The sequence below is a fragment of the Gekko japonicus genome, unplaced genomic scaffold (assembly GCF_001447785.1).
Source record: "Gekko japonicus isolate JY-2015 unplaced genomic scaffold, Gekko_japonicus_V1.1 scaffold318, whole genome shotgun sequence".
Lineage (NCBI taxonomy): Eukaryota > Metazoa > Chordata > Lepidosauria > Squamata > Gekkonidae > Gekko > Gekko japonicus.
The window spans coordinates 714,304-741,084 of NW_015167541.1; the positions used below are offsets into that span (position 1 = coordinate 714,304).

The window sequence follows — 26,781 nt, forward strand, 5'->3', positions numbered from 1 at the left end:
GGGAAACCAAATTGGGGATTAGAGCACCAGGTAGGAGTTATGAATTGAAGTAACTTGGTAGGCAAAGGGTAGTAGCGGGAGAGTTCTATGTAGGTTGTTGTAAGAATATAGTGGTTTACTATTTTGCCCTGAGAATGAAAGGTGATGATCAAAGTGTTTAAGACTAGTATATAGGTTACTGTGCTGTACAACCAAACCTGGTTATGCTATGTATAGTTGGGACTAGTATGGCTTGATGATGGTTTAATGAAGAAAAGGAATTTAATGGGATCTGATGTTGATTAAATATGTGATCAATAAATGAGAAAGATGAAATGTGAAAAATTTAAATAGACGTATTAAGGGTTGATGTATCAACGTACTAGGAATTATGGTAGAATAATAGAGAGGTACTAGATCAGAACAGGTGGTAAAGTCTTTGAGTAATGCAACTACACTGTATGGGTAAGAAACTAGGTAGAATATACAGGATATTTATATATGATTAAGCTATTTGATCATTGTGAAGTGCCGGGAGAATAACTGTTGTGTAAATTCATGTTGTGTTAATGTCTAGTATGTATGAGTGGTTGTTAAGCTATATGTTTAAAAAAAAATAGATCATAGCCACAGCTTGGGGAAGGCAGTGATTAGTGCTCCCCACCTTTTTTTCTTAATGAACCCCCCCCCCACACACACACACTTTGCTATTTGCTGTGCAGGAGACATTATATAGATACAGAACTTATATATGTTTTTGTTTTCCTGTAGTATGAAGAAGCAGTTTTTTCAGAGGTTGAGTATTTATTATGGAAAACACCACAGAAGAAAAAGGATAAGCAACTCTCATCTGGCATCATAGTTCTGATACAAATCTACTCCAGGGACATCAAAATTGCAGATCACCCCCTTGCCCATTTCAGCCAGTTTGGTGTAGTGGCTAAGTGCATGGACTCTAATCTGGGAGAACCTGGTTTGATTCCCCACTCCTCCACTTGCACCTGCTGGAGGACCTTGGGCAAGTCATAGTTCTGGCACAGCTGTTCTTGAAAAAGAACAGTTTCTGCCAGAGCTCTCTCAGCTCCACCAACCTTACAGGGTGTCTGTTGTGGGGAGGGGAAGGGAGAGGAGTTTGTAAGGTGCTCTGAGACTTCTTTGGGTAGTGAAGGGTGGGGTATAAATCCAATCTCCTCTTCTTCTTCTTCAACACTCAAGCATGCAAATTAATTCCATTAAGACATCTATTTAACAAGCTGTGAAAGCAAGCCTCACAATCCCAGGGATACACACACACCCAAAGGCAGAAGACATGGTGCCTGCAGATAGTCCACAGCCTTTCAAAGAAAGTTACCATGACAACCTAACATAGAGTGGGACTCGTATGGAAGTTGAGCGTGCCATCCAAGACACGTTGGCTGCCTTGGCTGTTTCAGCTTGGCTGCCAAGTGAGGAATGTCTTAATAGGAGTTTCCCCCCATAGAGAAGGACTTGTCTGACCTATGCCAGCCTAGAATCATAGAATCATAGAGTTGGAAGGTACCTCCAGGGTCATCTAGTCCAACCCCCTGCACAATGCAAGAAATTCACAAATACCTCCCCCTCCACACCCACAGTGACCACTTTTCCATGGCCTGATGACAAAAAACCCTCCAGGATTGCTTCCTAACCCCAAAGTGGCAATCAGCATTTCCCTGGACATGTAAAAAAGGGCCACAAGAACTAAGCACTGAGGCAACCCTTCCTGCCCTCCCTCTCATGATCTGCCTAAGTTCACAGAATCCACATTGCTGTCAGATGGCCATCTAGCCTCTGTTTGAAAACCTCCAAAGAAGGAGAGCCCACTACTTCCCGAGGAAGCCTGTTCCACTGAGGAACCACTCTAAATGTCAAGAAGTTCCTCCTAATGTTTAGCTGAAAACTCTTCTGATTTAATTTCAACCCGTTGGTTCTGGTCCAACCTTCTGGGGCAACAGAAAACAACTCCACACCATCCTCTAGATGACAGCCCTTCAAGTACTTGAAGATGGTTATCATATCACCTCTCAGTCATCTCCTCTCCAGGCTAAACAAACCCAGCTTCTTCAACCTTTCCTCATAGGACTTGGTCTCCAGACCCCTCACTATCTCTGGACACACTCCAGCTTGGCTATATCCTTCTTAAATTGTGGTGCCCCAAACTGAACATAATACTCTAGGTGAGGTCTAACCAGAGCAAAGTGGTACCATCACATCTCGTGATCTATACTTCTGTTGATACAGCCCAAAATTGCATTTGCCTTTTTAGCAACCACATTACACTGCTGACTCATGTTCAGTGTATGGTCTACTAAGACCCCTAGATCCTTTTCACACATACTACTGCCAAGACAAGTCTCCCCCAACCTATAATTATACATTTGATTTTTCCTACTTAAATGCAGAACTTTACATTTATCCCCATTGAAATGCATTAAATTTCTTTACTGTTTAAAGACAGCCAAAGTACTGGTCAAGAGCAGAGGCTTGTAAGGTAAGAAGCTAAACAGGAAAAGGAGGACATGAGTGCTGACTACTCCTTCCTTTTCTCAGGCCAATTGCCCATAGTAGAAGACAGCAGCAGGCCTTACCACAAGGGAAGCAGCAACACATTGGACAGAAATAGTACCCTAGCTGCACAGCATCAGAATACTGGTTAGCAAGCAACTGGAAGTTAAGGTTTAGAGTGACATCTTGGATTAATTAAAGGTTAAACATCTAGATTAACATTAGTTTTATGCTGGCAACCTACCACCTGTGAATTTTCATGTACCACTTGAAGTGCAACAAAGTTCAATATGATATTAACAATGTACTTTCAGCTCACATTGGAGAGCCAAACCTGTACCAGAACAGTTTCAGTCCATAAGGAACAATGCCATATAGAAATCACATACAGCTGTATTGTTTTTACAAACATTTTTATGAAAACTGAGGATGGCACACTAATATTCCACATGTAATGCCAAAGATACATCCATTGGTACGCTCCCCTACACTGCTAATACTGTGTTTATTAACTGACCTGATCATTCTAGTGAAAAGATAGGACATAAAATTCTATTGTCTTTCAAACATATTTGATTATGAGAAAAAGTTGCATTCGCACAATGAAAGGCAAAATCAACCTTAAGAAACCACCATAAACAAGGTTTGTCATACTACATGAAAAGGATTTCACCTATATGCATGGTTTTACATGCATGGATCAATACATCCTAAATGCTATTTTCAGCACTAAAGAATAGAATGTACTAGAAATGAATCTTGTACTCAATATTGCCAGTAAGTCAATTAAAATCACACACATGCATGTTCCTATTTAATAGCTGAGACCAAGGATATATAAGCAAATACTTCCATCTCCTGAATTCCCACAATAGTTTTAATTATTTTGAATTTCTTACCAGGTCGCTCTTTGCCTGTGCCTTTTGACTCAGCAAATTTTTGCACCAAACTTTCAACAGATGTGTTTGCCATGTTATTTATAAATTCTTCATGAACCTTTGAGAAACAGAATACTATTAATAAATCTTGATGGCTTCAGTAGCTTATACACCTAAATTTATTAAATTACTGAATTCCATGACATGATCTTATAAGCTAAGCCACATCAAATCAGAAACTAGCTTTGTGATCCCATGAGAGTTTTATATCTGTTTGTCACACAATCGTTTCTATAACGCTTGGCTTTCAAAACTGAGTTTCAACAGCAGTTTTGGTATGACATGGGGGGGGGGGTCAGCTCAATGAAATTATTTTTCCCAGAGAACTAACACAAGACCCAAACTAATCTAGTTAGCTCTGAGTCCTGTATATAGAACGAATGTGCTAGTAAATTTTTTATCTATTACAATATACTCTTATCTTCAATGCTTACTTTCTTGTTAAAAAGATACCAGCTAAAACTGTGATTTATGTCTGCATCTGAACGGAAAATATACCCTATATCTTAATATGAATCTGATAAAAGCAAATGAATATTTAAACACATTATTGCAAAATATTCTTGGCAACATGTGTCCCTCTGAATTCAGACCTCTGTTGAGAATCTAAACCACACTTCTGGAGATGAAAAATGAAGTTCCATATGGATTTTGCAATCCATAGCGGCAACTTGACAGTGGAAAAAAATCACATAAATGATTCCAATAGTGCAGTAACACAAAGTAATAGACATTAACAGAACACAAAACTAGATTTTTTATTAAAAACAGAATTTTGTTATAATACATATAAACAGTTCATTAAGAGGCCTGTGGCAGAGATCAGTAGATGATGTTTCTAATAAAAATATCCTAATTAGACATCAGTGTGCTAACTGTATACACCACAATCAGTTGTAATATGATAGTTTTCCGTCCAACAGATCAGCCAAAAGCCAGGATCCATATTACTGAGACACTTCTCTCCTTGGTTAACTAGCATCATTTTTATGATGATGGAAACCTAAGGCTGATGGGCCTTATTTTCTAGTAAATATGTTTTGAATCAATGTGTAAAATATTTTGTCCAGGGTAAAAACACTGACCCAAAAGAACCCAAAAGGTTCTATGCTGTCATTGTAGCATGTAGTACGAGTTTTATTCTAAGGCATGACAGAAAGACAGAAAGTGATCCGGATTTCTTGTCAGAGTCCTCTGCTTGGAAAATCCAATGCCATATTTGAACTTTCAGTCCCATTATGAATTGGGTTCAAAAATACTGAGATTTGGACCTAATTGGTAATCAGCTCAATTTACTCAAAGCACCAGTTAACAAGCACCCCGTTACCAGATATCCCTCACTTTTCAGAAGAACCCTTGTGAAGGAGGAAGAGGAGATGCCAAAGCAGAGGCCTTAGTATTATGCTGAACCCTGAAGACGTTGAGCAGAGGAACTGCAATGGGCAATAGATTTTCCAGTGCTATCCTGTATCAGTGGATGCCTAACACCTGAGACCACAACCTCCCTCCCTTCAATGAGAGCTTCCTGCTTTTACGCTTTCCCTATGCCTCAGTCACAAGAGTCAGCTTCAGAAAGGGGAGGTCAGCCAGTGGATGGGGGCACCCAGTAAACTCAAGGGGCCCAAATTTAAATGCCTCCATACAGGTAAAAAGTGAATCAAACCTAACTAAACTGAATCTGGCCCATTATAAATTAAGCATGGGGGAATGTCCCCACCCATGGTTTTTAATAAGCTTATTACTTACAAAGTTCCCCACAGGTATCTTTAATTTGTCACATCTTATTTACTCTTGTTTTTAGCTTGTAATGTGTGAATACATTGAGATGTCAGACATTGCAGAATGCTGGAAAGACACTTAGCTCTCTTCTTCCAAATTTGCTATATAGCTTTGCATAAATAGTAGTTTTCTATTAACAGTAGTAATATGGGAAAACTCCATAAGAGAAAGCTAATGGGCAAGGTCTACCGCTGAAAAGGAGCCAATGAGCTTGGGAGGCCTACAGAAACACAAAACATGAATGCCTGCTATATCATGATTTCCAGAACAGCAAAAAACATGGAAGTAACTTCATTATGCATTTTGAAAATTTGAGAACTAGGTTCCTGTCGCTTACTTATCTGCATTTAACAGAGAGCAGCCACTGCTTTTAAATTTTTCCTTATTTTAGAAGTGCATAGTCAAACTATTTTTATTTCTAGATACAGAAACACTAGAGGCACAATATAAACTGCTCTGCAGTCCCCCTCTTCCACAGTGTCTCACAGCTGCAGATTTACAGCAAGCAGTACTTTGTCTGAAATGAGCAGACTAGCACTCTCCTGGGATAAGCCCACTGAACAGACTCGAGGAAGATTCCCGGTAGACCTGCTTAGGCTTTCTCTGTACAGCCTGACTGATTAAAAACCACAAACAAAAACTCACCTCACCAATTTGTAAATGAACTTCTTTTACAGTATTTGAAAAAGACTCTATAATCTCTTTCATGTGGGAGAGATGCATTTCTTCAATATCTTGGAACTTCTGCATCACAAATAATCATTTAGTTTAATACAATGAAAGGAACAAATTATGTAAAGCAACAGAAGTTAAAGCACTAAATAGGCTGACCAACATGTCTCCCCACCCCCACTGTTCTCCTAAAGGAGTGTGCTTTCCATTTTTGGATTATGGAATGTATATTTTAATAAAGATGTGGCATTTAAAATATCAATTATACAAAATACCCTTACATTACATCTTTATATGTAGTCTTAAAAATGCTTGTTGAAATGGAAAAACCCTATAAGGCTTATATTCACCAGAACTTTGCCATTAGGCAGAAGGATTTCTGCTCTTGTAGCACGGACTTTCTTGCTGTTTCCCCTCCTCGAAATGCTGTTCGTGCTCTTATTTTCCCACAGGCCACCTACTAGAGATTTCATATTTCCTTGCAATTCCCACTGCATTTTAAACAAATACTTTCCTATAATTTTACAAACTCTACAAGCTATTTTTTAAACTTGGTAAAATACTAAAACTCCCTAAAACATCGTAATAACAATTTCACCAAAAGGTCTACAAGGTGAAAGCCAATGTGCAAAAACATTAATTCAGGGTCCTCTGTTTCAGACCCACCCATAGTCTCACATCTGTCAAAGAAATTCAAAATCTGCATCCCAGATAACAAGATTTTGCTGTCAGCAAAATTAAGAATTTATGTTTATTTTGGATGGCTGGTTTATCAATACTGTCATAAATCTATCATTATCAATACTGTCATAAATTTGAAAGAGTATAAATAGTGTTCTTGTGGAATACACATTTTTCTTCAAAATGAAGCTGGTCATCTATTATCTATTTCTGGAAAGCTGATTTTCCCCTATCAAATTCCTTGTGAAACATGTATAACAAAAAAAAAGAACTAATGGTAAACTTGAAAGGAAATTAACAATCAAAACAGAGTGTTTGTACAGGTTATATAGTTATTTAAAACACATGATTACCTGTGCAGTTTCAGTCATTTTCTGTTCAAAATCAGATTTTGCTGCAGCATATTTTTCTACATACAACTTGTATGTATCAGTAGCCTTCTTAGATTTTACTGCTGCCTTCATGAAAGAATTACAAAAAGAAGGGGGGAAAGATATGGCAAGGCAAATTTTTTACATTCAGTGTAATTGTAATTCACCTAGTATTTGACCTAATATTTGCTTTGCTCTGAAGAAAATACTGACTCTTGCCACATGAGGGCTCACGCAAACAACATACCATAAAATAGTGTGACAAATCCCATTGGATGATTTTACTGTGTTCAAACCTGGTATGTGAACATGGCCTACATAAGTCAATTGCAAAAAAGAAGGCAATATAAAACACAACTACTAATGTACCTAAAAACACAAACTCCAAAATTATTTTATTTACTTCACTTATACCCTGACCCCATGTGAAACCAAGGCAGCTTACATCATTGTCCCCTCTTCCATTTTATCCTCACAACCATCCTGTGAGGTAGTTTAGGCTGAGAATAAGTGACTAGACCAAGGTAATCTAATGAGCTTGTATGGCAGAGTAAGGATTTGAAACCAGGTCTCCCAGATCCTAGTCTGCCATTCTAACCACTAGATAAAAGACCAGAGTCTTTTTCTTTAAAATGAAGCTTGGTATCTCAAACAGACCTTTGTATAGTTTTCATTATCATTATGCTTAAGGAGGTCTGGAAGGCTCCCATACGCCTATCATTTCATAGAATGTGCAAAACTGGAGTGCATTCTTTGAAGGAATCAGATGTGTAGCAGAATGGAACAGTCCAGGACAGAATCTTTATAATGGAATAGGATAATAATCTACTGTAATGATTTATTCTAGGTATTATCCTCCTTTCATTGTAATTCCCACTTACTACATTGTCTATAGTATACCTTGCTTTAGGCAGTTTGTTGCCCACATGATCATTTAATTCTGTAGTATTGCATTGTTCACTGTACATTGTCTTTATTCATAACCCGCCTTGAGGCTCAATGCAAAAGACATTAAACTTCCTCCTTTTGGCAAAGATTTCTATAGCCAAATGTTGGCATCATCCTAGCAAAATTAAAATGTCCAAAGTAGTAAAAATACATGCTGGTTTCAAATGCCACTACATTTTCAACAGACAAAAAAATATTATTAGCAACATCAATTTCAATTTCATATTGTATACCCTTAGCACACCTGAGTATAGGTGGTGACATTTTTCAATTATCCAAAACATATTATACAGCCCATTTTTCTCAGGGAGGAATACTAGATATTCTTGAAGAATTATTGATTGTAGCTCAAGAACTCACATACATGCAACTGCATTCACAAACAGAACCATGCAAGCAGGGGACCACCTGATTTGCAGGGAAAAGAAATCCCATCTGCTTATCTTTTCCATTTTTTTCTCCATTCGTTCCCCCCAACCCCCACAGGTCACTTTTTCTCCTTCCAACCTTTGTAGACCCCCATTTCTCTCTCTTCCATCAAACCATCACCACCACCCAGTTTCCACCTGCTGATCAGACCCCCAATCAGCTGGGTACCACAGGGGATACAGCACTGAAAGAAAAAGTGTACCCTTGGTGCTTTCTCCTTCAAGCTTCTTACCCTTCACCACCTGCCACTGGATGTGGTAACAGGGAAGAGAAACTGATCCCACACACATGAACACACAACAAAGCCACCTTATACTGAATCAGGTCACTGGGCCATCAAGGTCCATAGTGTGTACTCAGACTGGCTCCCCAGGGACTCAGGTAGAGGTCTTTCACATCAGCTACCGCCTAGTGCTTTAAACTTGGGAGATGCTGAGGATTGAATCTGGGACCTTCTGTATGCAAAGGAGAGGGTTTTCCACTGAGCCACCCTCCCCCTGCTTCCCCTGTCCCCACTTCCTTTTGTTACCCTAGCTGCCTTCCCTTCCCTCCCTCACTGTCTTCTTGGCTCTGCCACCTCATTTCCCTGCTGCCTCAATCACCACCAGCAGCCTGTCTTGCTCCCCCACAACTTCATCCTTGCCTACTTGCTGTTTGCAATCCCTGCAGCACTTGCAACTCCTGCCTCCCTGGCATACTCATCCATGCCACTGTAGGCTCCCTCTCCCATTTGCTCCTGGCCCAGCATCACTTTCTCTTCCTCACCAGCTCCTGCTGCCATTGCCTGTTTATAGGCTTGCTAAAAAAAAAACAACCCAAAATGGCAGTCTAGATCTTACAACAAACACTGTGTAAAAACTCATTTTACCACACCATAATTTTGGAGATCTTAAGAAGTCTGCTCATCTTCCTCCTCACCCTTTTCTGATTTTTTTTCCTGGCAAACCTGGAAGCTATTTCAAGTTTTGTAGAAATATTCTGCCTATATGAATGTAGCTCCATTGTGTAGATTTTTTGATCTGCACTCTAGGGTCATTGTTCAGAATTAGATATAATGATCTTGCTATAAAATTCAATCGCTTCTGTTTCACACAAGATGTATATTGATCATTACTATTTTATACTTAAAAATTCAAACAAACATTGCATAGAAGTTTTCAAGCTCTGTGATCAGGAAATAACAGAAGTCATCTACATTTGAAATAAAATTTTACAAAAAGTACCTTGTCTATTTCTCTCTGTGTTGCCCCTTCTTTTTTTAAACGCTCTTGCTCCACACATTTTGAATTGTAGTTTTCCTTTGCTTTCTGGAGAGCCTGGGTTATACTTTGAATACTCTGCACTGCTTCCAAAGTTCCTGAAACTTCTTCTTTTGTCTGTCAAATATTACATTGTGTCAATCTACCAGTTTCATGCTTTTTATTTTATGTCTTAATAAAAAATATACATAACCTTTTTATGTGCTTTTATCTGTTCATCTCCATACTTCTGTACTTCTTTTATTAGTTCTTGCAATTTTCGAACAAGTTCTAAATGACAGCTTGCTAATTTTTCACTTGATGACTTGAAAACATCCCAGACTGGGGCAAATGACCTAGGTATAAAAGAAAAGGTGAGCAGTTAAATGTTGAAACAACCTGAAAGCAAAATAATATGTTAAGTGTGGCTTTCCGTTAGATGTAACTCTAAACGTATTTTGGAGATCCCTACCAACTTACCTTAGAAGCAAAAATTAAGCTTCTGTCTACCCTGTTAGCATGTAGAACCAACAGAAATAAGTCTCAGTGAATTTGATAATATCTTGTCAACCAGAAAAACAAACAAGCAGTATTCTTCATGAGCTACACATACAGCACAGAGAAGGTGGAAAAAATCATGGCTCATTAGATTCTACTAGAGTGGCTTGTAAGAACAGTGAAATATAAAGTTCCGAGAACTTCCAAATGCTTCTTAGTTTATAGAACAGAAAGGTGTATGCTCTAATCCAGGAATTTCAAATCCAGATTCTGGAGCACAGAAATGCAGACTGAACTCACCTACAAGCATAAGATGCTGGCAATGTCAGAGGAAGTAAATATGCATGTATAGATAGCACTTTCAATTGAAATGAATAGTAAAGCCCACATGCTTAAAGCACAGCATTTGAATAGCATATTTCCACTTTTCAAAACATTTCATATATATGAGTTTTGTAATATTTAAACCAGCTATCCTTGCAATTACTCTCACAACAGCCTTGTAAAGTTTGTAAAGTCAGACAGTTTGTTAATTTCACATTCCAGGGATTAAAGATGAGAGAGTAGCAGTTGGATTAAGACCACTTGGTAAATTTGCTGCTGCATGAGGAATTGCCTGGCTTGCAGCTCAAACCCACTCAATGCTCCAGTTTTAAGTGCACATGAAAGTATGTGCAAGGTTATGGACAGCATGAGGTATATTATTTCAATGGATTCAAGTTAAAAATACAGCACCTTTGGAAACATGCTGGTCAGCCATAACAGAGCCTCTCCCCTCCCCCTTTTCATATGTTAACAACCAGGTTTTAAAAATGTAAACATCTAATTTGTAGTTTTAAAAGAAATTTAATTTACTAGTTTATGTCCTAAAAGCATTCACTGCAAGTCCACTCTAATGTCAATGAGAGTCCTAAGTGGAAATTAATTTGCAAATAGAATGTTTAAGCCATTTTTTCTAAGTGAGCACTTTCTTAAGGCTGTACTGTAAAGCAGCTACTCAAGTATATCAGTAAAAAAATGAAAACATAACTGGAAAAATTATCACTAGAGAGGGGGATTCTCTCTCTTGCATGTAGTAGAGAGATCACAGTATTCCTTCCCACTTTATTATATGACAACAACATGCTGCAGATTAGTTGCATGCTACTATACTATCATATAAAATATATCATGCTTCAACAAATGTCTGCAGAATATAATACTTTTCTTTAATGCATACATGCAATTTCATTGAGAGTTCAAACAATGTGTGTAGTAGAGACAAAAAAGAAAAGAAAAAGAGGCGAAGAAAAAAAGAAATGCAATGAGTCATGCCAATACGGAAGCCTCATATATAGTTCCGAACATGGCTCTATAATGCAGCTCAAAAAAATGAGCACAAAGGGACCATGTACAGATTAAGACTTTTTCTGCACACCTAGGAAGACCCCTACATCCTGTCCCTTATAATAAAGCTGTTTTGGCCTCCAACGTTCGATGCGCGCCAACAGTGGTTGGCAGCCCAAACTGCCACTCAGCATCTGCCTGCAAATCAGGAGAAGCCCGCGTCCCGCCCACACCCACACCACCAGTGCCCCTGGCTTCAGAGGCCTGCGGGGGGAGCAGGTGAAGGGCGGCAGCACTGAGCTGGCCGCTGCGGCCCTGTTTTCGCCTTCCCCCTCCCCGGCTTCAGAGGCCTGCGGGGGGAGCAGGTGAAGGGTGGCGGCGCTGAGCCAGCCGCCATAGGCCTGTTTTCGCCTCCCCCCCATCCTCCCACCCTTCCTACCTTTCTAGTGCCTGTTGTCTTTCTCCGCAATGGGATTTGCTCCCTAGTTTACAGATAAATCCCAAAGTCTATTAAAAAAAATTGGAAGATTACCCCCTACCTGAGAATACTGATTAAGATCTCACAAAATCAGAGGAAGACCTCGGCCTCTATGCTCTACTGTTGGCTGTCCAGAGGAATTGGTTGGGCACTGTGTGAGACAGGATGCTGGACTAGATGGACCATTGGTCTGATCCATCAGGGCTCTTCTTATGTTCTTATGATCACAGCTGGCACTGTGGGGTTGCTTAGCACCCAAGGCAGCCGAGCCTGGGTCTAGTCAACTCCAGTGAGATTCAACTTTAGTGAAAACAACAGGGGCAAGTAGAGGGAGAAAATGTAGTGAGCGGGGGTGGGAGAGACAAAGCTGGGAAAAGAACACGGGGAAACTGGAGGCTGGAGGGGAGAAAAAGCTAGAAAGAAAGCGAAGACAGTGCACCATGGGATTCCTCCCATGAGTTTTGTAGGTCCCCAGTTTTTGTGTGTGTCCCTGACCAGATGGGAGGCAGCAAGGGCAGTCTTGGAGCACAAAGTCTATCCTGGATGTTTTATGTTCCAAGCCTCTCACTCCTCCTGTCAGCCTGATGGAGGGAGGGAATGGAAGGGAAAGCATGTCCCAGTCCCACCCACATCAGCAGGAGCACTCAAACCTTGCCTCGCCCCAACTGATCATGGGTGGATGGTTCACAAATCTCTTCCTCCTTCTTCCACCACCCTGCTCCTGTCACCTGCTCCATGCTCTTGCTGGACCTGCATCTTTATTCCCCCCCAATGTCATTACCTTTCTCCCCCTTTTTCTCCCAGCACCTGCTTCTTCCTACCACCTCTTTCCTTCCTCAGTTTTATGTAGCCTCTCTTGCCCTCCCATTAGTGCCTCCTCTTCTTCTTCCCCAACACTACTTCTCTGCCTCCCTCTCCTCCTCCCAAGTTGCCACTGCATGCTGTAGCATTATTTCTGGGGGGCTCCTAGGCAACCAGTTCTCATGACTAAGTGTTCCAATAACTTGGGTTTAAAAAACAAACAAACCCTCAACACGCACCCTTTCAGATTTTATGCTAATCTTGGGGCTGTCCCAGGTTTGTACAAAATTACCCTTCTCGGGACATGGCTACATTATATGCATTTTTAGATCTACATTATGTATCCATGCTCAGAATTAGACTGACTTCTAAGCCTTCAGAAGACACTATTTATATGTTTTCTAATCACAGTTTAACCTTGCACTATATACATCCACAGGAACATTATTCTATGATTAAAAGGAAGATAGAAAAAGTTTTCCAACAGCTTAAATACTTCTGTCCAGTGTTTCACCAAACCGCTCCTCTGAGTGAACTGTAACGTTTTGCTTTTACAGAGTAACTCACCCAAGCTGTGAATAGTTGCTTGCTGATTTGGCTAGCTTTGTCATTGACCTTGAATATGCCTCCTCTATTGTAGCCCTGTTAATAACAAAAGACAACATTAATGGTAAGCAATCCAGATGCATAAATCAATACAAGCCTTAGAGCACATGAAAAGCTCCACTGTATTAACTGCAAATAAAAAACAGATGCTATTTTAAGGAAGTCGATCTGATATTCTCTATTTGAGCACAAGATATTATAAAATGTTTAAAGCACTGACATACTTGCTCAGATGCATGTGTCCAAATAAAAGTTGCATAAGTCATCCAAGTTCTAGGATGAACAATGTGACACACACAGAAAACACACAACTCAATCTGTACTCTTGATTTGTAAGCAAAACAAATTTTGCACCAGAGTTTGAAAAGTAGAGCACCATGGGAGTTAGCAGAGTTGCCCCACCTCCAAGTGCAACAGAAAGAAAAAACACTGGGTGAGGTCATCCGAAGATTTGGGCTTGGTTGTCAGCAATATGTGGATGAAACTCAATTCTATTCGCACTTCCAGCTGATCCCAGGGGGGGCTGCAGAAACCCCGAACTGGTGCCTGGAGGCAGGTTTGGAGTGGACGCTGGCTAATACACTGCAGCTTAACTCCGAAAAGATGGAAGTGCTACTGGTGGGCAAAAGGCCTTACCCATGATTTAAGGTGTCATCTGTTCGGGATGGGTTGCATTCCCCTTGAAGGAACAGCTCCACAGCCTAGGGGTGCTCTGAACCCAAGTCAACTGCTGGAAAAGCAGGTGGCAGCTGTGGACAAGAGTGCCTTTTAACAGCTTCAACTGGTTAGCCAACTGTGGCCTTTCCTGGGCAGAAAAGCTCTGGCCACTTTGGTGCATTCCCTGGTTATATGTAGATTAGATTAAATTACTATAATGCACACTATGTGAGGCTACCCTTAAAAAGTGTTCAGAAACTTCAGTTGGTAAAGAATGCTGCAGCCAGGATGCTGAGTAGAGTGGGTCATAGGGAATATATCACTCCAGTCTTGGCCTATCTAACTGGCTTCTAATATGTCCTCGGGCACAATTCAAGGTGCTGGAGTTGACCTTCAAAACCTTATAAGGTTTGGGATCAACATATGGAGGATCACCTAATCCCTTATGAGCCTGCCTGACCATTAGGGTCCTCTTCAGAGGCCCTGCTTCGGGCGCTCCTGCCTTCTGAGATCAGGTTGGTGGCACTTCGGAAAGGGGCCTTCTCAGTCACGGTACCAAAGCTCTGGAACGCTCTCCCCAGGGAGAGTTGCCTGTCCCCTTCTGTTGCCATCTTCTGACAGTGGGTGAAGATTTCTGTTTCATCTGGCATTCCCTCAATGATCTCTCCTTCCTAACCAATGTTTTTTTGTTTTGTATATATTTTAACTCTGTTTGTAACTATTTGAAAGTTGTTTTAATTATGTATGTGTGGGAAGAGGGTTGCTTTTAATGGTCTATAATATAATCTTTTTGTGTTTTTAATTGTTGGTTGGATTAGTGGCCCTTGTAACAGCAGAAAGGCGGGATTTTTGTTGTTGTTGTTCAGTCGCACAGTCGAGTCCGACTCTTCGCGACCCCATGGACCAGCTCCCGCCAGGCCCTCCTGTCTTCCAGGGTTGATTTCTTTGAGGATTGACTGATTTGTTCTTCTTGCAGTCCAAGGGACTCTCAAGAGTCTTCTCCAGCACCATAGTTCAAAAGAATCTATTCTTCGGCGCTCGGCCTTCCTTATAGTCCAGCTCTCGCAGCCATACATGACTACTGGGAATACCATTGCTTTGACCATGCGGACTTTTGTTGGCAGGGTGATGTCTCTACTTTTTATCATGCTGTTTAGGTTCGCCATCGCTTTCCTCCCAAGGAGCAGGCGTCTTTTAATTTCATGGCTGCAGTCACAGTCTGCGGTGATCTGGGATCCCAGGAACGTGAAGTCTGTCACTACTTCCACGACTTCCCCTTCTATTTGCCAAGGAGTGATGGGGCCGGATGCCATGATCTTAGTTTTTTTGATGTTGAGCTTCAAGCCCACTTTTGCGCTCTCCTCTTTTACTCTGAGCAAGAGGCTCTTTAGATCCTTTTCACTTTCAGCCATTAGAGTGGTATCATCTGCATATCTGAGGTTGTTGATCTTTTCCCCAGCAATCTTAATTCCCGCTTGTGATTCATCCAGGCCAGCATTTCGCATGATGTACTCTGCATATATATTAAATAAGCAAGGTGACAGTATACATCCTTGTCGTACTCCTTTTCCTATGCTGAACCAATCAGTTGTTCCGTATCCGGTTCTAACTGTCGCTTCTTGGCCCTTATACAGGTTTCTCAAGAGACATGTGAGGTGGTCTGGTACTCCCATCTCTTTAAGGACCTGCCATAGTTTGTTGTGATCCACACAGTCAAAGGCTTTAGCATAGTCAATGAAGCAGAAGTAGATATTTTTCTGGTACTCTCTTGCTTTCTCCATAATCCAGCGAATGTTGGCAATATGATCTCTCGTTCCTCTACCTCTTCGAAACCCAGCTTGTACTTCTGGTAGTTCTCTATCCACGTACTGTTGAAGCCTAGCTTGTAGGATCTTGAGCATGACCTTGCTAGCGTGTGATATGAGTGCAATTGTGCGATAGTTTGAACATTCCTTGGCGTTGCCCTTCTTTGGGATTGGAATGTATACTGATCTTTTCCAATCCTGTGGCCACTGTTGCGTTTTCCAAATTTGCTGGCAAATGGAGTGCAGCACTTTAACAGCATCATCTTCTAAGACTTTGAATAGCTCAGCTGGAATACCATCACCTCCACTAGCTTTGTTGTTAGCAATGCTTTCTAAGGCCCATTTAACTTCACATTCCAGGATGTCTGGCTCGAGGTCAGTGATTATACCGTCGTGGTTGTCAAGGACATCGAGGTCTTTCTTGTATAGTTCTTCTGTGTATTCTTGCCATCTTTTCCTAATCTCTTCTGCTTCTGTTAGGTCCCTACCGTTTTTGTCCTTTATCATGGCCAGCTTTGCATGGAACGCTCCCTTGATTTCTCCAACTTTCTTGAAGAGATCTCTAGTCCTTCCCATTCTATTGTTTTCTTCTATTACTTTGCACTGTTCATTCAGGAAGGCCTCCTTATCTCTCCTTGCTGTTCTCTGGAAATCTGCGTTCAGTTGGGTAAATCTTTCCTTTTCGCCTTTGCCTTTCGCTTTCCTTCTTTCCTCTGCTATTTGTAAAGCCTCATCAGAAAGCCATTTTGCTTTCTTGCATTTCTTTTTCTTTGGTATGGTGGTGATTGCTGCCTCCTGTACGATGTCACGAACCTCTGTCCATAGTTCTTCAGGCACTCTATCTATCAAATCCAGACCCTTGAATCTATTCTTCACCTCTACTGTATATTCATCAGGGATGTGATCTAGGTCAAACCTGAATGGCCTCATGGTTTTCCCAATTTTCTTCAGTTTAAGTCTGAATTTTGCAATGAGTAGCTCATGATCTGAACCACAGTCAGCTCCAGGTCTTGTTTTTACTGACTGGATAGAGCTTCTCCATCTTTGACTGCAAATTACATAGTCAATCTGATTTCGGTGGGATATGGTTTGTAAATAAATAAATGAAAACCAAGGCATCTGTCATGGACTGTTTTGGGGTAACACATGCATGGGTGAGTGAAAGGCTGAAATAGCTGCTGCATGAACTTGAAAGGAGGAAACCAAATCACAGCCATGGCGATGCTGCAAATATACCAAATGGGGAAAATAGGTCATGTACAAGCTGTTTCACCAGAACAAAGTTACAGAAAGTGGATTATTTCATGGTACGGGAAGCTCTAGTGGACAATTTGATCAAGGATTGTCATATACGCAAGAATGGACCAGGACCTGAGTTCCACTGAGAGTCCCTGGTAGGCTAGATCAGCCATACTGGTAGGCATGGTATTGGAAACGTCAGGATAGATCTATCTCAATCTTGGGAAAGGTGAGCTGGCACTCTATGACAGTGGAGGAAAATGCCTCACACTAGCTGAAAAAACAGGGTGACCCATGGTTGGCAGGACCACCATAAAGTGATGTTTGTAGTCACAGCATTTTTGTTTAGGCTCAAGGGGGAAATGAATTAGAAAAAAACACAGCAAATCCCTTCATCCCAGATGAACATAATAAGTGTTTCCAGAATCACAGTTCCTGATCACTCTACTGTGTAAGACATAGGACTTCATTTACAGGGCAGCGGCGAACACATTTACAAGAGAATGACCCCAAAGTGTAAAGAGAAGAGCAGCTGCACCTTGACTGCTCAATAATTCTGCCAGAGTACTATTATGACCTGGTATCTGGGTACTAGTGTGTCAACCAGGATGGACCTATGTGTGATACACTCTATCCAAAAAATGAGCAACCACGGATTACCATGTTCAGGATCCTACTGCTCCCCTTTGTTTATACAAAATCAGGCTGTCAGTGACTGCCAGGACTATCTTATCCTCCAAAAGCAGAATACTGTGTAGCACTTTATGGACTAGACAGAATTTGAAGGCACTGATGTGGGCTTTGGGCTCCTATTAGGACCAAGCCACAGTGATGACACAGGTCATACAGGATTCTCCCATTTCCATAGGAAAGTATCCACTGCCAAAGAGTGATTCAGAAAGAAGAGTGCAAAAGGGATTTTCTTTTTGCTGACAAGTCACAGCTGACTTATGGTGACCCTGTGTGGTTTTCAAGGCAAGAGGTTGCCATTGCCTGCCTCTTCATCATGATCCTGGTATCCCTTGGTGGTCTCCCTTCCAAATCAGGGTTGACCATACTTAGCTTTTGAGATCTGATAAGACTGGGTTAGCTTGGGCCATCAAGGTCAGGGCGCAAAAGAAATACCACAGAGCAAAGTGTCTAGGTGCTCTGATCACTGAAGGCAACACAGCAAGTATTAAGGGAGATAAGATGGTGTATGCTTGGGCAGAAGAGAAGCAAGCTGATGAACCAGTACTGCAGGGATGCATACACAGTGAGTAAATATGTTGTTGCTATGAGATCTAGGAGATGAGGCTTCCAGTTCCCTTACTGTCTCAAGTGTGGTCGGAAGGCCATGGCAGAGCATCATGATTTTGTCTTTGAAATAGCTTGCAAATGCCTCACAGCCAATAACCAATTCCCAACTGTTTGGTCTGCCCTGCAACAGAGCTGTAATAGACCGAATAATTCTAAATAATTGGGCTGGGTGTGAGCTCACAGACGGAATGGAGGCTGTGCAGAAATCTTTTTTTGCGGCCTTCACCGTCATCTTATAGGCTTTCATAAGCGTCCTATAGGATGTTCGTGACACTTCATCTTGAGCACACCATCACCTTCCCTCTAGCCATCTTAGCTCCCACTTCATCCTCTGCAGTTCCAAGGTATACCAAGGTGCTGCTTTGGTATGAGGGTGTAGAGGGCATCGGGGGGTACAATCTCATTGATGGCTTCAGAGAGCTGGTGTTCCCAGTCCTCCACCAGCTCATGCAAAGAGCTGCCAGGGGGCATCAGATCCCACAGAGCTTCCTGAAGCCGACCAGGGTCCATTTGGCTCTGCGGGCGAGCATAAATACGTTCGCTGCCTAAACAGGGCAGGTGTGGTATACTCAGCTGGACCTTCAGGGCGAAGTTGTCAGACTATGGGACTACAACTGTAGCCATCTGATCCACATTTATCCTCATCCCAAAAGCCAGATCCAGAGTGTGGCCTGCTTGGTGCATGGGAGTTGATACAAACTGGGAGAGTCCCAGTGCCTCCAAGGATGACACTAGGTCCCTGACCTGAGAAGATGCTACATTGTCTGCATGGACACTGAAATCCCCCAGGACCAAAAGCATGGGGTGCTCCAATGCCCAAACCGATACTGCATCTAACAGGTCTAACACTGAAATCCCTCGGGACCAAAAGGCTGGGATGCTCTAGTGCCCAAACCAGCACTGCATCTAACAGGTCAGACAGAGTATCTGCCAGTGCGTTAGGCGGTCGGTACACCAGCCACCTCGCTAAACTCTCTTCAACATTGCACGCTAGGCCAACATATTCAATGCCAGAGATTGTTGGGGCGGGGAGCAACCTGAAGGAATAAGATCCATGGATAAGCAATGCCACGCCTCCTGCCCATTCGTTGGAGACTGGTGAAAGACCCGAGAACCCAGGGTGACAGTTTCATCCTCCCTCACCCAGGTCTCAGTCACACAAGCCAGGTCTACCTGAGACTTCATGAGATAGTCATGGAGTACACTGATCTTGTTACTAATAGACCTGGCAATGAATGGCACCAGTGTTGGAGATGGGTAGTTTTTCCTAGCCCCACAACCAACATTTCTCGGGATGGGACGTAGGTTGGAAGAAGTCCAAGCATTCCCGTGTCTCTGACTTCTTCGATTCCAATTAAAGGAGCAGCACCTACGCCCACCACTATATCTCCCCTGCCCCATCATCACTAGTATCCCTGACCTTTGCATGGCATCCCTTCCTCTGTGTTGTCAGCCCAAAAGTTAAAACTCAATCTACTCCTCCTTTCTAACCAATACTATTGGCCCATCCTATTGCAGCATACAACCAATTGGAATGATTAGTTTAAAAAAAACCAATTTAATCAGTTCCAAATATTCTAATCTGATTATTTCATTAAGACTCTCAAATTAATCATGAATACCAGCTTCTAGCATTTGAATATAGACTTCACATTTTCTTGGTGAAGACTACGCATCTCCTTGATTCAAAAGACAGGTGCATATTTCCATCATAGGAATAAAGTTATGATACTGCATAGCCAACAAGATAAACCTGTCACCGCTATACATAAAAAGTTGAAATGGCATACACTTGGGTGCTGCCTTTCCCCCCTAAGTGTTGATGACCAACAATAAATCTAACACTTTCATAAATAATGCCAGAGAGAATGCTGTGATGGAAAAAGTTCCTAACACTTCTGGTATTTTATTAATCATTACTAGTCTAGACTTGTCTACAAAATCCTTTATAAGATTTTGACCTCCTTCAAATTCCTCTTTGTAACTATGGAAGCAAATCACTTGGCCTGGATAAGTACACATGTATCTAAAATTTCCTAAGTAGTTAAATGTATTTTCATGATATATTTAAGTACAAACAGTAAGCTAAAACAAACATTTGTATATGTCTACAAATGCTGTAAAAGTTGAAAGTGCTGCTTTAGCACAGTTGCTGTCCTGCAGAGATGTCACAAGTAAGATTCCTAGTTTTGCATCACATATACTAGTTACAACAATATAGGGAGAGTCAACAAGCTCTGTGGCTGCATATATCGTCCAGTAAAATATAAATACTTCAGGAACTAAAATCAAGGAGAACAAGGATTCACCACTGGAAAGATAATAAGGTATCACAAGTGAGAAAGGGGGAAGAATCATCATCATATCCTTTTGGAACCTGCCTGGTATTTAGAATGATCACCAGTTTCATTTATTTAGAAAAGGAGATAACCGACAACAGAGAATCTTAATCATCACATTAGAAACAGAGTAGTAGCAAAAGCTGGCCAGTATGTGTCAATAAATCAAAAGGATGCGACAAGCATATTAATAAAACTGACAAACAATGGAATGCAATATGGCTGCTCATATTATGAAAACAGGGTTGACAGACTGAGAATCAAGATTTCCAATTATAGAGGCTGTCTTGCCTAAGCACCCAACTCTTTATGTTGCTGCATTCCACACTAAACAAACTACAATTCTGTGAGCTATGTCAAAGAATATGATCGCCTTTTGAACTGATACACCCAATTTAAAATTAGTCTCTGAGAAACTAGCAAGTGTTGGTAATTTTTGTTCTTAAAACAGTTATCCTAGACCTGGGGATTTCATGGAGTTTTGAAAATTTAAGGATAAATGTATTGAAGGTTCTCTACACTCAAGTCAGTATTTTTAAAGAAAAACTTCCTATAAAAAATAAGGTTTTAAAATCCATTTTTTCCAATCATTGACTTTTACCACCTTACTTTTGTATGCTTTTTATGTTAACAAAAACATGTTACATAGAACCAGGGTTTGCAATGCAAGTCAGTGCTAGAGTGATGGTCAACACTATACTTACATAGCAAAAAAGAGCAAGTGGAATACAAAGACTTTGACCTGGTATATCTAACAGTCATGATAATCTTTCTAAAACAAAGTTTATATTGGTAAAAATAAAATGTTATACAAACAATGAAAAAAGAAACACTTCAAAGGATACTTCATTTGTAACATATCTTTTAAACTAAAGCCACCATAGTTCACAAAGACAGTTAAACTATAATGTAATAATAGGGTAATATCAATGGAGCAGCAAGTGTAAAGGTAAAGGTTTTCCTTGCTCGAAAGCTAGTCAAATCCAACTCTAGGGGGCGGTGCTCATCTCTATTTCCAAGACAAAGTGCCAGCACTGTCCAAAGATGTTTCCGTGGTCATGTGGCTGGCATGACTAAACGCCAAGGGGCACAGAACGCTGTTACCTTCCCACCGAAGCGGTACCTATTTATCTACTTGCAATTTCTTGCTTTTGAACTGCTAGGTTGGCAAGAGCTGGGGCCAGAGATGGGAGCTCACTCCGTCACGTGGCACTAGGGTCTCAGACTGCTGAACTGCAGACCTTCTGGTCTGCAGCTCAGCATCTTAACCTCTAAGCCACCACACCCCTCATAAAGTTTACAGTAGAGTAAAAATGTTTTGGGAAATAATCAGCAAACCTTAAATCCTCAGAAGTTTAAATAGGTATGCCACAATAATGAACTAATGAGAATGCTCACCTTTCTCTTATAAAATCTGATAGTTCTTTTGTAGACACATGGCCATGTTTCATATTATGATAAAGGACATCAAAACCATTGTTCTTCTCCCCCTAAGAATAAAACCAAAAACAACAAAGTTAGAAATCACAAAATTAGGACATACAAAGAACAATGGAAAAAGGAGGAGGAGGAGGAAATTGGATTTATACCCTGCCCTTCACTCGGAGTCTCAGAGTGGCTTACAATCTCCTTTCCCTTCCCCTCCCAAAAACAGACACCCTGTGAGGTAGGTGGAGCTGAGAGAGCTCTTTCAAGAACTGCTCTTTCAAGAACAGCTCTGACAGAACAATTGCTTGCCCAAGGTCATCCAGCAGCTGCAAGTGGAGGAGTGGGGAATCAAACCCGGTTCCCTCAGATTAGAGTCTGCGCACTTAACCACTACACCAACTGTAGCCTATACATGCACTGATTAAGAGCCAAATTTCTTAAAATCCAAGCTTATTTACAATACCAAGTTATTTTCAGAACGTCAACCTTCATTCCTTTTTCCTCTTCTACTTTTCTTCCTTATTTGCTAGGGCTGTCAGTTTTTCCAAGTCAACATCTTTATGTTTTCAATTCAGCCCTGTCACTTTCCACTACAAGGACTCCACTGTAAAGTTCCCTTCCCCAGTTTCCCTAAGTGACAAGATTTACCTTTGCAGTATATTTTAAGCCATGTTCAGAGATGGAATTATCATTTAGTAGCATTACAAAAATTAATTATGGCTGTTCACTAAATAAATGTTGTATCTATATTTCTTAAACTTAGTTAATTTGGAAAGGCAGAAGAATAATACAATCTGACACAGGACCATTTACCCCATATACTTAAATTACACTAACTTCAATCAGTTTCTAGAACCCTCTTTCCAGAAAAGAAGAACTCTTCCCTATGCAATATGAACAAGCAAAGTGCTTCAGTTCTAATATTTTGCAAACTTACCTCTTTCCACAATAGTTCTAGCCCTATCAAAGAAGAATTGTTTCCTTGCAGTCATATTTAAATGGTTTTAAGGTACACTATTACTCACCCATTCAACTTATTTTTAAAAAGCAAAAATGGTGTTACCACAACAAGCTCTTATGTACTTAAGTACAAAATATTTACTAAGAATGCAACTAAACGATCAACACAGTTTAGAATGCCTAAAGAAAAACACTTATCAAGGTCTAGCATGATCTGGGCATAGATTACTCCTGAGTATCTCAGATAAATTACTGCAAAACTGAACAGTCTATCTCTGCCAAGTCAAACTGCTGCAATTGCTGCAAAGTTGCACCAAGCAATTACTGAAATTTTTAGCAATACATAACATCCTCCTCCCGCCTTAGACAAAATAACTAGCTATGTATCTGCTTGTGCTGCAGTCTTCAACAGGATTTGACTCAGCATATCACTCAGATCTGAGAACTCCAGCTATTGGAAAAAAACAGCAAACTGATAAAAACAGACTAGAATTCACTGGAGGAATATACATCCAGTGTTGAATGATATGCAAGATGGATCCTGCTGCAACTATTGTAAGTATAGAAAGAACCATAGCCCTTCCGATGCTCTGCTGTCATGGATTCTGACATATAAGGAACGGAACCACCCACTGAACAAACCAACCACACTGGTCTCTACTACAATAATCCACTTCAAACAATTTTATGGTCTCTACCATTTGCTTAGTTTATCCATCAGGTTTGAGGGCTTAGATGCAGTGGGGACAGTTGGATCAAGTTGCAACCAGTAAAATATTGGCACTCTCACAAGATGAAGGCACCACCGTAGTAAATAACAAGAGTGCCTAGCAGAATTGACAAAGATCAGCCCTTGAAGTCAGAGCTCAGGAAAAGGAGCTGGGAGATTGTTTCACATCAACCCCTGCAGACAAAGTGATCATGAAGCTAATTGTCCAGGAGATCACAACATTCAGCAAGATGGCAGAGACTGTATACATAGTTTGTGATGCCTTCATTAGTTTGGGGTTTTTGTGTGTTTTAAGTGAAGCCTCGGCAGAACAACAGGAAAACTTGGGCAACCATGTGCCTTCAGCAGGGCAATTCAGCACAGGTTCAGTAGGGGTATAAACAACAGCAAATGCTTCAGCCCCACAGTCAGTAGAACTGTACACTTCTGTTATGGTCTTGCTATACTGATGGTTTCTGTGTAAGGATAGCCTTCTAGTCTCTATTACAAGATTCTAACTAATTTGTACCAAATCCCACTATGTGACTCAATGAAACCATTTTAGACACTGAAGCAGTGGGTGATGGGGCGAGATAAACTAATTATTTTCAGTGAGGAGCCTGGGATCAGAAAATGGTTTTCACAATTACATGGATGTCTCTGCAGCAGACTGTCCTACTGCATTACCACCACCCCCATACAGTGCCAAGAATACAGAACAACAGATATGTCTGTGTTTAATTTACAAGGCCCAGGAAAAGTGTGTAAACAAAAACACTTGTGTCTGGCTTGATTTATATCTAGCTCACTCATTCCTGAAAACTACGTGAATTGCAACAAAAGTAGACTGTCTCCACTGTATCACAGTGCTGCAGCTACTACAATGATGCCACCAAGTACCTATAGAAATTGCAGCAAGGCAAAAAACCTCTCTGACAGTACTATGGAAGGTACTACTTCAAAAATATGCATGTACCTAAGTGAAGATATTTTAGGGAAATATTGATAATGCCCCGGGATTTAAAAGGCTCATTTTAGGTTGCCAGAGTTGTTTCTTTAAAAAAAAAATACTTAATGAATATATCATTCTTCAATAAACAGTTTTTATACAACCTGCATTAAGAGTAAAGTTCAGGCTGCTATGTTTTGTTTGCTCAGTCCATTCTAACCAGCCTTCTACCTTGACACTCAAACAGCTGGTCTCCCACAAATATTCCTGTTTCAGCACAACGCGAGAAATGCAGAGAGAAAAATACAGTGCAGCACAAGACTTTGCCAGGAAGGGGTTCTTTATGTTATGGGAGCTCACTACCCCCACATCTGTTGTGCAAACAAATTGTGATGCTGGTATCATGTAGTTTGTGAACATTACATGCACTGTGGAAGCATACCTAAGGCTTTTTTAGACTGTAAGTGCTAAATGGAACTGGAATCCACTGGCAATTCTTCAATCCCTGGCAACATTACCACCCAGAGCCTTCGGAACAGGGTATGTTAACAAGTTTTAAAAAGTAAAATGTTTGTTTAAGTTTATTAAGACAAGTCAAAAGCAAACAAAAATCAAACACTAACATGGAAATGAAAGCAGCAGTGAAAGCAGTGCAAGACTAGAGTATTCCATAATCAGTACATAACAGGAAACATATTACAGGAATTCCTTGTTTTGCAAACTACCCTAACACATGTTTAATGTCTATAGAAAAGATAGCAGAGATCACTTGGTTTTCTTAGCCAGAAAATCTGAATTTTGAAACTTGTTTAGTAGTACAATAACATTAGATATGTAAGAAACAAGAAACATGCCAAAAGTAGCACTCTTCAACTGGTAAACACACCAGATAAGACCAAGCCGTTTCTACAGCAATATTAGCCACTTTGCTACATTTGTTCAGGATTACAGAAAAAGACATAGTAAGTAGAACAGAATTTAAATGTTAAATACTTTACGACATTTATACTGCAAGCATACGCTACAACATAAACATTGGAATGAAAAAATGATAGACAGTGGTTCAAGTATGGACCAACTAAATTTGACAGACTGCAAACTCAGTCACAACACATATGCATGTCTGGACACCCAGTAGGTCAGAGTACTTGGCTGCATGTCCCTTCAGACTGCTATACCGCAAAGGAACTGTGCATCTGTGAAGTGGGCTTGCAAGCTATAGTTTGACATGATGTCTTAATGACAAATTAAACAGCTGCTGCTCTACACATGGACACATGAAGCTGCCTTATACTGAATCAGACCCTTGGTCCATCATATTCAGTACTGTTTTCTCAGACTGGCAGGAGCTCTCCAGGGTCTTAGAGAGAGGTCTTTCACATCACCTACTGCCTGATACTTTAACTGGAGTTGCCAGGGATAAAACCTGGGACCTTCTGCATGCCAAGCAGATGCTCTATCACTGAGCCAAGGCCCCTCCTCTACTTTCAGAGGTCACAATAACCAGAAAAGTGCTAAGTATGAAGCACAAGCCACAATTTGGCATGAAGTAGGAATTAAATCAATGTAAGAAGACAACAAAAGCTCCAGAAACCCAAAAATGGAGAACAGAAATGGAAGCAGTATTTCTGAATACACTATTTCTAGATGGAAAACCCTTTGTGGAACCCTACCACGGATTATCCAAGATAGATCAGACTGGATTATATAGTGCTTCTGGTCCAATGTGATGCAGCTACTGAACAGCCATGGTTCCTTCAAGAAAAATTATGGTTCCTTTAAAAATCTTCAGGAAGAGAGCATTTAACCAGCTGGACAGGGCCAACTTATCCATTAGGCACAGTATTTATTTTTATTTATTTTGATTTGTATCCCATCCTACCCTGCAAAGGCTCTGGGTGGCTCACAACACATAAATATAAGAGTTTAAAAGATTAAAACATAATATAATAGATTAAAATTCAAATCCATACATAAATCACAAGATGGAGTTAATACAGGTAAAGTGCTCTCAGGAAGTTTTGACCCTTGTATGTGTGCTCATATATCCTGATTTTTAGCAAGTGGCAAAAATTCCGACTGCTCAATACATAAAAAGTACCTGTGAGTGGCATAGGTGAATAGACTAA

At 40.7% G+C, this 26,781-nt stretch overlaps 1 protein-coding gene across 1 annotated transcript in view; it reads right to left on the reverse strand.

The window, feature by feature from the left end:
• The window catches only part of FCHO2 (FCH domain only 2), a 106,353-nt gene that overhangs the window by 64,964 nt on the left and 14,608 nt on the right, over nt 1–26,781 (reverse strand). Inside the window, exons 2-8 of the mRNA XM_015413588.1 lie at nt 22,005–22,096; nt 13,229–13,303; nt 9,773–9,914; nt 9,544–9,696; nt 6,926–7,030; nt 5,865–5,963; nt 3,402–3,498 (exon numbers count right to left, since the gene is read on the reverse strand). Coding sequence (XP_015269074.1) covers nt 3,402–3,498; nt 5,865–5,963; nt 6,926–7,030; nt 9,544–9,696; nt 9,773–9,914; nt 13,229–13,303; nt 22,005–22,096 — 763 coding nt within the window. The remainder of the gene's footprint in view (nt 1–3,401; nt 3,499–5,864; nt 5,964–6,925; nt 7,031–9,543; nt 9,697–9,772; nt 9,915–13,228; nt 13,304–22,004; nt 22,097–26,781) is intronic.